Source organism: Mobula birostris, chromosome 5 (assembly GCF_030028105.1).
Source record: "Mobula birostris isolate sMobBir1 chromosome 5, sMobBir1.hap1, whole genome shotgun sequence".
Taxonomy (NCBI): domain Eukaryota; kingdom Metazoa; phylum Chordata; class Chondrichthyes; order Myliobatiformes; family Myliobatidae; genus Mobula; species Mobula birostris.
The window spans coordinates 126105349-126119398 of NC_092374.1; the positions used below are offsets into that span (position 1 = coordinate 126105349).

Sequence of the window (14050 nt, forward strand, 5' to 3'; positions counted from 1 at the left end):
TTCCTCATTTAGAAAATAGTTTTTGACTTTATTCCTTCTACCAATATGCATGACCATACACTTCCCTACACTGTAATTCCATCTGCCACTTCACCTATTTCCCTAATCTAAGACCTGCAAGTTGTACAAATGCATTAAAAATGTGGACACTTTGGAGGTCTGGATGTTTGCCAAAATACTTAGTTCACCCTTTAACACACAGCTCAATATTAGAAGATCTTTTTTAGACAGTTTTTAAATGCAAATCATATCCACAATCTACAAACCCCATTTCCAGAAAATTTGGGATATTTTCCAAAATGCAATAAAAACACAATCTGTGATATGTTAATTCACGTGAACCTTTATTTAACTGACAAAAGTACAAAGAAAAGATTTTCAATAGTTTTACTGACCAACTTAATTGTATTTTGTAAATATACACAAATTTAGAATTTGATGGCTACAACACACTCAACAAAAGTTGGGACAGAGTTAAAATAAGATTGAAAAGTGCGCAGAATATTCAAGTAACACTGGTTTGGAAGACTCCACATTAAGCAGGCTAATTGGTAGCAGGTGAGGTATCATGACTGGGTATAAAAGTAGCGTCCATCAAAGGCTCAGTCTTTGCAAGCAAGGATGGGTCGTGGCTCACTCCTTTGTGCCAAAATTCGTGAGAGAATTGTTAGTCAGTTCAAAAGGAACATTTCTCAATGCAAGATTGCAGAGAATTTAGGTCTTTCAACATCTACAGTACATAATATTATGAAAAGATTCAGAGAATTTCAGAGACATAGTGCGTAAAGGGCAAGGTCAGAAACGACGGTTGAATGTGCGTGATCTTCGAGCCCTCAGGCAGCACTGCCTAAGAAACCGTCATGCTACTGTGACAATTATAGCCACCTGGGCTCGGGAGTACTTCGGAAGACTATTGTCACTCAACACAGTCCATCGCTGCATCCAGAAATGCAGCTTGAAACTGTATTACGCAAGGAGAAAGCCATACATCAACTCTATGCAGAAACGCCGGTGAGTTCTCTGGGCCTGAGCTCATCTCAGATGGACCGAAAGACTGTGGAACCGTGTGCTGTGCTCAGATGAGTCCACATTTCAGCTAGTTTTCGGAAAAATGGGCGTTGAGTTCTCCATGCCAAAGATGAAAACGACCATCCAGATTGTTATCAGCGAAAGGTGCAAAAGCCAGCATCTGTGATGGTATGGGGGTGCATCAGTGCCCACGACATGGGTGAGTTGCATGTATGTGAAGGTACCATTGACTCTGAGGCGTATATTAGGATTTTAGAGAGAAATATGTTGCCATCAAGGCAACGTCACTTCCCAGGACGTCCATGCTTATTTCAGCAGGACAATGCCAGACCACATTCTGCACAGGCTACAACAGCGTGGCTTTGTAGGCACAGAGTGCGTGTGCTTGACTGGCCTGCTGCCAGTCCAGATCTATCTCCTATTGAAAATGTATGGCGCATCATGAAGAGGAGAATCAGACAACGGAGACCACGGACTGTTGAGCAGCTGAAGTCTTATATCAAGCAAGAATGGACAAAATTTCCAATTGCAAATCTACTACAATTAGTATCCTCAGTTCCAAAACGATTAAAAAGTGTTATTAGAAGATGTAACACAATGGTCAACATGCCTCTGTCCCAACTTTTGTTGAGTGTGTTGCAGCCATCAAATTCTAAATTTGTGTATGTTTACAAAATACAATTTAGTTGGTCGGGAAAACTATTGAAAATCTTTTCTTTGTACTTGTGTCAGTTAAATAAAGGTTCATGTGAATTAACATATCACAAAATTTTGTTTTTATTGCATTTTGGAAAATATTCCAACTTTTCTGGAAATGGGGTTTGTACTTTACCTGCTGGAAGTTTTATCTAACTGGCAAAGACCTGCCCCTTACATTGAAATATGCTCTCTTGATTGCTCTAGGCTAACTGGGAACTGACTTCTGGCTGTCAGAAGGATGTATCAAAGATGTGATAACAGCACATTTGGAAAGCAGTGAAATCATCGGACAAAGTCAGCGTGGATCTGTGAAGAGAAAATCATGTCTGACGAATCTTATAGAATTTTTTGAGGATGTAACTAGTAGAGTGGATAGGGGAGAACCAGTGGATGTGGTATATTTGGATTTTCAAAAGGCTTTTGACAAGGTCCCACATAAGGAGATTAGTGTGTAAACTTAAAGCACACGGTATTGGGGATATGGTATTGATGTGGATAGAATTGGTTGGCAGACAGGAAGCAAGGAGTGGGAATAAACGGGACCTTTTCAGAATGGCAGGCGGTGACTAGTGGGGTACCGCAAGGCTCAGTGCTGGGACCCCAGTTGTTTACAATATATATTAATGATTTAGACGAGGGAATTAAATGCAGCATCTCCAAGTTTGCATATGGCGCAAAGCTGAGCGGCAGTGTTAGCTGTGAGGAGGATGCTAAGAGGATGCAGGGTGACTTGGATAGATTAGGTGAGTGGGCAAATTCATGGCAGATGCAATTTAATGTGGATAAATGTGAGGTTATCCACTCTGCTGGCAAGAACAGGAAAACAGATTATTATCTGAATGGGGCCGATTAGGAAAAGGGGAGGTGCAACGAGACCTGGGTGTCATTATACACCAGTCATTGAAAGTGGGCATGCAGGTACAGCAGGGGGTGAAAAAAGCAAATAGTATGTTGGCATTCATAGCAAGAGGATTCGAGTACTGGAGCAGGGAGGTTCTACTGCAATTGTACAAGGCCTTGGTGAGACCACACCTGGAGTATTGTGTGCAGATTTGGTCCCCTAATCTGAGGAAAGACATCCTTGCCATAGAGGGAGTACAAAGAAGGTTCACCAGATTGATTCCTGGGATGGCAGGACTTTCATATGAAGAAAGACTGGATGAACTGGGCTTGTACTCGTTGGAATTTAGAAGATTGAGGGGGGATCTGATTGAAACGTATAAAATCCTAAAGGGATTGGACAGGCTAGATGCAGGAAGATTGTTCCTGATGTTGGGGAACTCCGGAACGAGTGGTCACAGTTTGAGGATAAAGGGGAAGCCTATTAGGAGCAAGATGAGGAAAAATTTCTTCACACAGAGAGTGGTGAATCTGTGGAATTCTCTGCCACAGGAAACAGTTGAGGCCAGTTCATTGGCTATATTTAAGAGGGAGTTAGATATGGCCCTTGTGACTAAAGGGATCAGAGGGTATGGAGAGAAAGCAGGTACAGGGTTCTGAGTTGGGATGATCAGTCATGATCATACTGAATGGCAGTGCAGGCTCGAAGGGCCGAATGGCCTACTCCTGCACCTATTTTCTATGTTTCTATGTCTAAGGAAGTTCCTTTGTTTTGGCAACCAACCCTGTTCAAGTAACTAAAGTAAAATGATAGGAGGAAGAATAAAGTCCGTATGGTGGACTTCCTAAATAATCCCTGCCTTATGTTGATTCCAGTCTCTTTCCCCTAACTCTTTTCCTCAGCCATTAACAGAAGCAAGAAAATTGATAATAAATAAAGTAGGTTGACTTGTGGCTGAATGCTGCTGCTGTATGCAGTGGTACATCTATTTGGACAAGCTAATGTCTCACTGCCAGTTATAGTATCAGTGTCTCCAAAAAAGCAATAGGCAGCAGATTCCACAAACATTTTTTACACACAGGTATCAACTTAAATGACATGCTTGAGCCTTTCTGTAGACCTTGAAGCTTCAATTGTAAAGTGTTACTACTGAGCCAAGGATTGACACTAAACTTGCCATCCACCTTTATCATTAGAGAGAGCAGTGTTTCTGGATCTGGAACTTACATTGTGTAGCATTAATCAATATGAAACTCTTCTTTCCCAGCATATGAAAAAATACAACTCAATTTTATTTGAATTCAGACATATTACACTTTGCCACATCAGTGGGTGTAATGAATGTAACAGCAGTTTAGCTGTCATTGATTTTTAATGTTAATCTTTGTAGTAATATAGACATGAGTGCCATAGTAATTAATATGGCTATTTAGTGTACAATGAAAGGTATATTTTGTCAAATGGATGTACTACTGATTGCCACACATGAACAAGTTGCTTCTAAGATTAATGTGATAAGCAGTAAACAGATTTCTTATCAATAAAACTTCAAGTGTTGATGGATCACCAAACTGTCCTCATTACTGATTACAAATATATGACACTTACCTCTTCTCCTTCAATAATTAAGTGAGCATATTGTATTCTCAATTATTAATTATTAATTCATAAATTATTAATTATCCTCTATTAATATGTATCAAACTGACACAAGATCCTTTGCTTCAATGGCTTTCAATTCACTTTGTCATCTTTAGAAAAGATACAACATACAGTTTTAGTACTTGAATCTGAACTGCTGTAGAACTAGTTAATTATTTTGTGGTGCAGGTGCCATCTTGTTTTGAAGTGCTGTTGTCGTCTTGGTAAAACTGTTTCAAAAGCAGTAGGAAAAATGTAAATCCATTTCAACTTCTGTGATACTGCTTGCAGAAAGAATTTGTATTCGTCAGAGTCCACAAGGACCTCCCACTCTCCTCTCAGCCCCGAGCCTTTGAACAGTGCTATAGGATCTTTGGCTGCTTGTGTCAATGGTATATCATTGATAATACAAATGCAAAGTGACACCATCAACGTAACATTTGCTCAAGACTGTAGTAACACCAACTGAACAAGTCCTGCAAGTTTCTGGTTTAAAAGAGAATATTACTGAAGTCCAGTTTACAGTGACATTTGTTTGAAAACAAGCATATAGCAGTTATTCTTCAGTTGAATTATTTTGTTCTCAACCACTGAATTTCCAAGTCAAATTCATAAGCTTGACAAAAACAGCTTGAAATAATGCAGTTAATTTATGCTTCTAAGATGCTTTGTAAATCCAAATTATGACATTAGTGATAGTGATTGCTGCTTCACAAATAATCACTGATTTGTGGCCTGAAGTTGATAAGCCACTAACTGACGTGAGGTTGCACTAGCAGCAGCAAGTCATTGATCTGATGTACATTCAAGAGTTTGGTTTGGTACAATGCCAAAACCGTATGAATTTCTGAAGTGAATGGGGAAAAGGCCACTTGGCTGCTCAAACCTGCTGTGCTATTAAATAAGATAATGGCTGATGTGACTACAATCTCCGCTGCATATCCTTGTTTAATCGTGATAACCTTTTGCCTCATGTGAAGAACCTACCTACACCTGTGTTAAAACTACTCGGTATCTAATTCAGCCCACTGATAGAAAATAAAATTCGCCTCACCTCTGGTGATCCTTCTTTTTTAAACAGGAACCTCTAGTTCTAGACTTCTTCACAAAAGTAGGCATTCTCCTTATCAAAACCTCAGGTTCCTGCATGTTGCAGCTGAGTCCTCTCTTGTTCATCTGAACTCTTGCAGAGCAAACTTAGCCTTTCCTACCGCCTATTTTGATAATCGGCCTAGCTTATCTTAGACTGCAGTGTTTTCCAACAGGAGGGCCTTTAACAATGTCCAGATGTAAACAAACACAACTAGAATTATCTGGAAGTTTGTAGTGAATGCAAGCAGGAGAGGGGATGGGAAAAGTATCACACTTACACTGCCAACGTGATTTGCTTGATCTGAAAGCAAAGAGGGAATATAGTTCCTTTTTATGGTAAACTAAATATCTTACTATTTGACTCCATATTCTATGCTATTCTCTTTCAAGTGATAATGTGCTATTTAATCCTGTTTGAACTTTTGGGTGCTTTGCCTTCCATTCTATGGTTATAGGGCCTCAGAACTCAAAATGGTGTAGAATTCTATGACATCTGTCTGTTCCCACCTTTAATCCACTTCCTTTTTATCCTGTTTGCTTTGATTTTACTGGGTTCAACCTTCAGCATTTTAATCCACCTTGGCTCTGCAAACTTCTCTGTCTCACATTCACAACTCAAAACAGTTTTCAAGTGAGACATTTAGGCCATCAAGACCTAATTTTGGTTAAAATAGATTAGCATCAAGCTCTTAGTTGTAACTTGTATATGTGCAGAGCTTTACAATATCTTTGTTTTTCCTTTAGTCCAAGTGGCTCTGTATTGGCCTGCATCGAGCAAGTAAAAACATATCTACTTACTGATGGAACTTGCAAGTGTGGCTTGGAGTGTCCTCTTATTCTTTCAAAGGTAATAGGAAGTTGGAAAGTATTTCTGTATAATATGAACTATAACAAAAAGCAATGTCTTTATTTGTTTATCATTGCATATTATTAAGCACCATAAGAGTATATGCATGGTCTGCAGTAACACACACCAAATGTGTAGTTAAAATAGTGTCATATCAGGCAGAGCCTAAGTTTAAAAGAAGCACAGAATCAAAATACTGAGCTGTCGGACCATGTTGCTTTTTAAAGAATTGAGAAACTTGACAGTGAAAGGTATAAGTGCCATAAATCTTTTCAGGTCAACGGTGATGAGAAAATATTGATATAGAATGTTTCATCGAGTTGAATATACTAGAAGTAAGAGATGAACAAGGAAGTTGAAGTCTGTAAATGTTACATGCCTCAGCCAAGAAAGTCTGTAGAATATATGCAATGGATCTCAATCTTTTTAAACATGGCACAGCTCAGCCATAGGCATGGAAGAAAATTTGGAATAGGACTGACATAAATGCTGTGATACACTATGGAAAAATAAATAATTATAGAAAGAGCTTTGCAGGTAAAGGCAAGTGATTATTTCAAACTGAAACTTCTAATGCTACCTAGTGTAGAGAAGTGATTTCTTGTTTGTAGGATTTAGAAGGACCTCCATGGTCAAGGTTCCAGTGCCAAGCTTTAGTGATGAATAGATGTAGTCCTGCACAAGATAGTCCGCTTCCTTGTGGCTAAGTGAATTTTCTCAGTAATTCACTTAATGTTAAATCTAAGGATTACTGGCTGGAATTGATTCAGCCAGACTAAAATTTTAACTGCTTGTGGATTCCTCTTTCTTTGCAAGCTCTTTTCCTTTGTCCTTTTGAGGTAAGAAATAATGTTTTGAATAATATTTTAATAGTATGTTGAAAACTTGTTTTTGTGTGCAGTAGTCCAAATGTCAGCTTCACTGAAGATTCTATTGCACTATTAAAGGCAGAACAACCAACTTCAGTTCCTCTTTTGTTTTTAAAAAAAAGTGTTAGTTGATCATTTACCTCATTACTCAGTTATTCTGATGGGTATAAATTGGCGGTTTTGTTTTTCTTCATTACAACAGGGAGTTGTTTCATTCACCAAGAAGAGCTTTATCAATATGCACTTTATTTTTTCTGGAATTAATAATATTTGAAATGCTTTCACCTTGTGTTGGTAAACTTGCTTTAAAACCTGGAGCAGTCTTGCCAAGACCACCAGGGCTATAACAGTTCCAGAAATCACCCTATTAACTAGCTTATTAGAAGAAATGGAGATATTCAATGAATATAGCTTTTCTGGTGTTAGCTATAATCCTACAGGCTATTTTTTAAATTAAGGGTAACCACCAGAAATACTGAATTCAGTTTACTTCATGAACAATCTTGAAGTTATTACTATGTTACTTAAGAAATAATTCAACCACCAAGCTAAACTGGTTGAATAACAAACACTTTGTATCTATACTGTACATCAAAGTGATAACTTTTATACTGCTTTTTGTTGTAATCGAAATTGAACAGATTAGAGTTATAACAGATATTAGGTTGCATCATAGTCTTAGTTTTTTTAAAATTCATTTTCATCTGCAAAGTTACATTACAAACATCGTATTACTTCCATTGGCCTTGTCTTTTTTTTTTGAAGTGGTTCCCCACAGTAGGCGCATTCAGAAAGTCAGGGGGCATGGCATCGAGGGAAACTTAGCAGTGTGGATTTGAAGCTGATTTGAGTGTGGTTGTAGATGGAGCATATTCTGCCTGGAGGTTTGTGATGAGTGGTGTTCCATAAGGATCTGTTCTGAGGTTCCTGCTCTTTATAATTTTAATGAGGAATTGGAAGAATGGATTAGTAAGTTTGCAGACGACATGAAGTTTAGAAGGTTGTCTTAGGTTACAACAGGACATTGATAGGATGTAGAGCTGGAATGAGAAGTGGAGAATTGAGATGATTCACTTTGAAGGGTCAAACTTGAAGGCAGAGTAGAAGGTTAAAGGCAGGATTCTTAGCAGGCTAGAGGAACAAACATATCTTGGGGTCCACCTCAATAGATCCTTCTAATTTTCTGGGCAATTTTATATTGTCGTTAAGAAGGTGTATGGTGTGTTGGCGTTCAGTAGTTAGGGGACTGAGTTTAAGAGCCACGAGGTAATGTTATAGTTCTATAAAACTCTGGTTAGATCACACTTGGAATATTGTGTTCAGTTCTCGTTGCCTCATTATTGGAAGAATGTGGAAGCTTTGGAGAGGGTGCAGAGGAGATTTGCCAGAATGCTGTCTGGATTAGGAGCATGTCTTATGGTTGAAGGCTGAGTGAACTAGGATTCTTTAGAATGAAGGAGAATGATAGAGGTGTATAAAGTTAGTGAGCAGCCAGCGCTCCCCCTCCCATGGTGACAATGGCTAATATGAGAGGGCATAATTTAAAGGTGATTGGAGAAAAGTATATGGGGATGTCAGAGTGGTGAATGCATGGAATGCAGTCCAAGGTGGTGAAGGTAGAAGCATTAGGGACACTTAAGAGACTTGGATAGGCACATTGATGAAAGAAAAATGGAGGAAAGGGTGAGATTGATCTTTGAGTAGGCTGAAGGGTTAGCACAACGTCAACAGCTAAGGGCCCTGGACTTGCTATAGTGCCCTATGTTCTAGTTGATCTGCATCCTGTTCTACAGTTTTACTTTGGTTAATTAATATGCAGCAGAGAAGAGATTCCTTTAGTTATGGCCACGAGCCAGAACTGAATGTTGAAAAGAAATGGGACACGAGGAGCATCTGTTGGAATATTTTAAAATTAGCAATTTCATTATGCATCTCTATAGCAGAGTGAAGGGCCGATATGTTGAGTGAATGTGTTATATCCTGGTATAAAAGTGCTAGTCCCCGTAATGAATTACGTTTCTCTGACAATATCACTACATTCAAAGTTAATGTTGTAACAGTGAAGTAATAAAAGAAGTTTTGCCTTGATTTAAGGTGTTCACTTTTGATCCTGGAGCAACTGTCAAGCAAAGAACAGCAGAGGATGTCAAAGCTGATGAAGATTTGACAAAACTTTGCATCCATAAGCGAAAAATCATTGCTGTAGCTACACTACATAAAAGTATTGAGACACCACATCCTTCCTTGCTTTTAACAAGCCCGGGTGGTGGAACAAGTAAGTCTTCAGAAACTGAAATATTCAATCTGTTTAGGACTCAGTGTGGTTTGTGTTTTGTGTTATTTGCAAGTTGCAGAGTCTCTTTTTTTGACTTTTTTTTTTACTTCAATGTTTTTTATTCTTTACTGCTAGTTACTAAAACATCGCGCAGTCAAAGAATTCTGATTCCTTAAAACTGCAATGGTGAAAGACCATTTTCAATTGAGTAACATACACAGTTATTAGCTGATAATTAAAATAAAATGTTCAATGATTTAAACTGCTATTCAAATGGGATGAGTGAATGAGGGGGGAAAAAAATCAACGTGTTATTCCAGATTATATTCAATGTTGGCAACTGGGTAGATGGGAATATCTAATACTGGTTTGTGTCTCAGTATGGATAGAGGTGCTTTTATTAGCATAAGTGACCACTGGCATTGAAGAAAAATTGTAGAGTGTAATGATTAGTGGGCAGTAAAACTATGGTAAAGTTACTGGATGAGTAACCAGTAGCTTGGGCCATTGATATAGAGACACAAATTTGAGTCCCATCACAGTACTTGGGAAATTTAAGTTCAGATAAATAAGTACCCTTAAAAAGGGGGAAAAGGGTCAGGTAACCATGAAACCATGGTTTGTTATTATTAATTTTCGGGTAGCAGCTAGTAGAGCTGCTGCCTCAGCGCCAAGTTCATCCTGATCTTTAGCACAGCTTGTATGGGGTTTGCACGTTCTCCTTATAAATGTGTCTTTCTTTCAAGTGCTGCATTTTCCTACCACATCCCAAATATGTGCTGATCAGATAGTAGATTAATTGGCTGTTATAAATTAACTGTGTGTATGTGGATGGTGGAAGGAAAGTAAGTTCTTAAGAATATTCTTGGGGATAATAAATTAACCATGAAGGAATGGTGGAGAAGATATGATGGGCTAATTCTGCTCCTGTCCCTTATGGTCTTAGGATGTGGGGAGAATGAGGTGGGGTTAGTGAGAAAGGGCACAATTAGGTGGTGTGGGCCTCTCTGTGCTGTCTGATTTTAGTTTCTATGATTATGCTGAGTTCAGTTTTCAGTTTCTTGTCTTATTCTGTAGAAGGCTCTGCTGGTTTTAAGTTTTATGTGGAGGAAAATATTACAAGCTGTTGGAAAACAGAATTTAGAAAAATCTGGAAATATGTCAGCAGATAACTAAAACTATCCATACTTGTGTGCTTCCAGCTTTTTTCTGTTTTTATTTAAGTTTCTTAAATTCACTCCAGGTATATTTTAGTACAAATTGTGTTTAAGAATTTTTATCCTTCAATGGCTGGGCTGCCCCACAGGGACAGAAACTAAATTTTCATTTTTTCTACAGTACTGGCAGTATCAACCTGCAGTTAAATGCCTTGGTTAAATTTTTGCTTTTCAGGTACAGGTAACATTGATTTGGCTTTTGTCTCCCATTTATACTTAGACCTGCAGCATTGCAAATAAACTCCAAAGTTAGTAATTGAATTCACATTAGTGCCAGATTTTTAACATGGTAGCAGTTTGCTTCTCTAAAGGACATAAATAATCTAAAAGGGTTTTCAGAACAACCCATTGACTGTTGTGCTTACGTATGGCAAATACAAGGGTTTCTGGAGTTTTGTTATTTTGCCATTTACCCCTCTGGCACTTGAACTTATGACGTCCAGGATAATGACGAAGCTATTGTAGCCACATTGACCGATGAGGAGTTTATGACAGCATACAGCAGCTGGTAATACAAAATACATTCTGTGCAGCTGGCAATAGACATACAGGAAAATCTACCCCTTGTTTTTTTTAATCATGTCTGGATAGGTTGGGGCTTTATTAAGTCAAGAGTCTGTTTTATTGTAGATAAATTGGAGAAGAATGATTGTGCTAACTTAAAATCTTAATTTGTGCATTTTTAGAATATTGTTTTATGTGTAAGTTTATTTATCTAACCTTGAGTTATAAACATAGATGTGAAAAGATTTATTGAAGTTACCAAAAGTGGAATTTTGTTTTAAAGCTGTATGTTAATATTTCTATTCATTTCCCTACATCAAAGGGATTATTTAACAGCCATTTTCACTTTTTATGTGAAAGTTTTTCAAATACTGGCCCGTTCTGGTTATTTCAGCAAAACTTTTTGGTGTGTTTTCTTCTTTTTAATTGTTCTTCATATAATAACCAAGTCTATCATGTCATGAATTGTTTGAACCTCCTGTAACACTGACAGGAGGCTGTCACAGCTACACACACTCCTGTCTTTGACAGCTGTTCATACACCTGTGACCCAACCAAATTCATCAGCCAGTAGTGATTGGTGGTTATCTGTCTGTTTCTTTCTTAGCGTCCTTCAATTTCTGTACTTTTCCCACCAAACCCCTCTCTTTTTGACTCCCCCAATCCCCAGTACACCCAGATTTTTCATTTTTAGCTCAATTTTAACTGGGGCATGGCTAGGCAAGGTAATTATTGAGGTGGTAAGTAGAAGCAGCAAAGTGAAGATTATAATCCGTTTCCTTAGTAGAGTGATCAACCTTATTCTTTGCTCATGATTATGCCTTTTCCCCCCCAGGTGGAGCACCTATGGTTCAATCACGGGCCGCAACTCCTAGAGCAATGAGAAATAAGTCACAAGAAGTAATAACAAACTCTGCAGTGCCAGACTATAAGAATACATTTCTGCCTAAATTGATGGGGGGCCCAAATGCTGCAGCACGGCTTTATCAACAGGACCTGTGTGGAAGTCCCCAGCAAGAACTTCATGGTTACTCTAGGCAAAGACTGGGTAGCAATGATCAAGGGCAAAAGTCTCCATATCGTGGAAGTCATGGTGGTCTGTCCAGTCCAGCATCATCAGGATCACAGATCTACGGAGATGGTTCTATATCTCCCAGGACTGATACAATGGGAAGTCCTGATGTGTTTACAAGAAGTAATCCAGGCTTTCATGCAGGGCCAAACTCCAGTCCTATTCACGTAAATAGAATTCCCCATTCCCCGCCCACAGTTCTGATACAGAATTCTTCATCCCACTCATCCTGTGCAATGGCTGGTAGGACTTCTATACCTCTTTCACCGACAATGACTACAAAAAGTCCAGTAATGAAAAAACCCTCTTGTAATTATTCATCAAATATGGATATGCCACGAATTATGTTTCACAAACCTCCCCAAGGACCCCCAACATCATGTGCTCTCCAGAAAAAGCCATTGCCCTCAGAAAAAGATCCATTAGGTATCCTTGACCCTATACCAAGTAAACCTAATCCAGTACTTATTAATACATCAAATTTCCAGACAACCATGCACTCTCAGGTACCTATGATGAATGTAAACATGCCTCCTGCTGTTGTCCCTCTGCCAAGCAATCTACCATTGCCAACAGTTAAGCCTGGCCCAGTAAATCATGGAACTCATGTACCACGGGTTCAACATTCAACTTCCACATCTGTGTCTCCTGCTCCAGTTACCTCTCCAGTACATATGATTGGACCTGTAATGGGAAGAATTGAGGCATCTCCACAAAGGTCACGGTCATCATCCACATCCTCTGATCATGGAAGCTTAATGATGCCACCTGCAGGACCCCAGTCAAGCTGCAGTGGAATAAAAGTCCCTCCAAGATCGCCAAGGTCATCCATGGGTTCTCCAAGACCATCTATGCCATCCAGTCCATCTACCAAGCCTGATGGACTACTTCATCAATACAAAGATATTTCTAATCCACTGTTGGTTGGAATGAACAATGTTTTAAATCCTCAAAATAACCCTTTATTTCCATCTGTCTCTGTTGGAAGTGTACAACAACAACAAAAGGGTCAGCCTGGTTTGCTAGGTATGCCCTTGAATCAAATTTTGAACCAGCATAATGCTGCCTCCTTTCCAGCAAGCAGTTTACTTTCAGCAGCAGCCAAAGCACAGCTAGCTAATCAAAACAAACTGTCTGGTAGTAGCAGTAGTGGTGGAGTTAGCAGTGGTGGCAATAGTGAAGGACACAGCACTTTAAATACCATGTTTCCACCAACTACAAATATGCTGCTTTCAGTTAATGAAGGTCAAAGTGGACGTGCAGCACTGAGAGACAAATTAATGGCACAGCAAAAGGACCCTTTAAGAAAGCGAAAGCAAGCTACCCCTACAGTATTGAGTATGCTGAAACAGTCTCAGATGAGCAGCTCAGGAGTTCCAAAGTCTGTGATCGACTCTCTAAGGAAACAAGGACAGAATTCATCTGTGTCTATGAATAACACCATGTCTCAGTTACTTCAGTCTATGAGTTCACAGAGTTCTCAAATAAGTGGCAATAGCAGTGCTAATTGTGGTGGTTCCACTACAGGTATTTCGTGTTCATCCAACCAACATAACTTTTCAAATACCAGTCTGAACTCAGGTTCCATTCATAACCTATCAGCTCAAAATTTAACGAGAGGGGAAAGTATTCCTTGCCAGAATACAAGTAGTAATTTAATCCACAGTTGTCAGGGCCTAAACAATCAATTTGTTGGGTTAGTCGGACAGCCCCATGATGGTGGCAATTGTGGGCTTCTTCATCAATCTGGAATGACTTTGGGAAATAGTTTGCATTCCAACCATCATTCAAGAATTGCAGCCTCTTCAGCAGTAATGGTACCAAACAGTAGTGGCATTTGTAGCCAAACCAGTGCTGACACAGGTATGGTTTTACACTAATCCATTGAATTTTGTTTTATTAGACCTTTATTATCAAATTTTGTCACAAACTTCAACTCTGGGCACATGTTTTGACACGTTTAT

At 38.9% G+C, this 14050-nt stretch overlaps 1 protein-coding gene across 5 annotated transcripts in view; it reads left to right on the plus strand.

The window, feature by feature from the left end:
• The window catches only part of mbd5 (methyl-CpG binding domain protein 5), a 233744-nt gene that overhangs the window by 144468 nt on the left and 75226 nt on the right, over positions 1-14050 (plus strand). For all 5 annotated transcript variants that reach the window (XM_072258631.1, XM_072258635.1, XM_072258636.1 and 2 more), the window contains 3 exons: positions 6047-6149; positions 9113-9293; positions 11850-13949. In XM_072258631.1, coding sequence (XP_072114732.1) covers positions 6047-6149; positions 9113-9293; positions 11850-13949 — 2384 coding nt within the window. The remainder of the gene's footprint in view (positions 1-6046; positions 6150-9112; positions 9294-11849; positions 13950-14050) is intronic.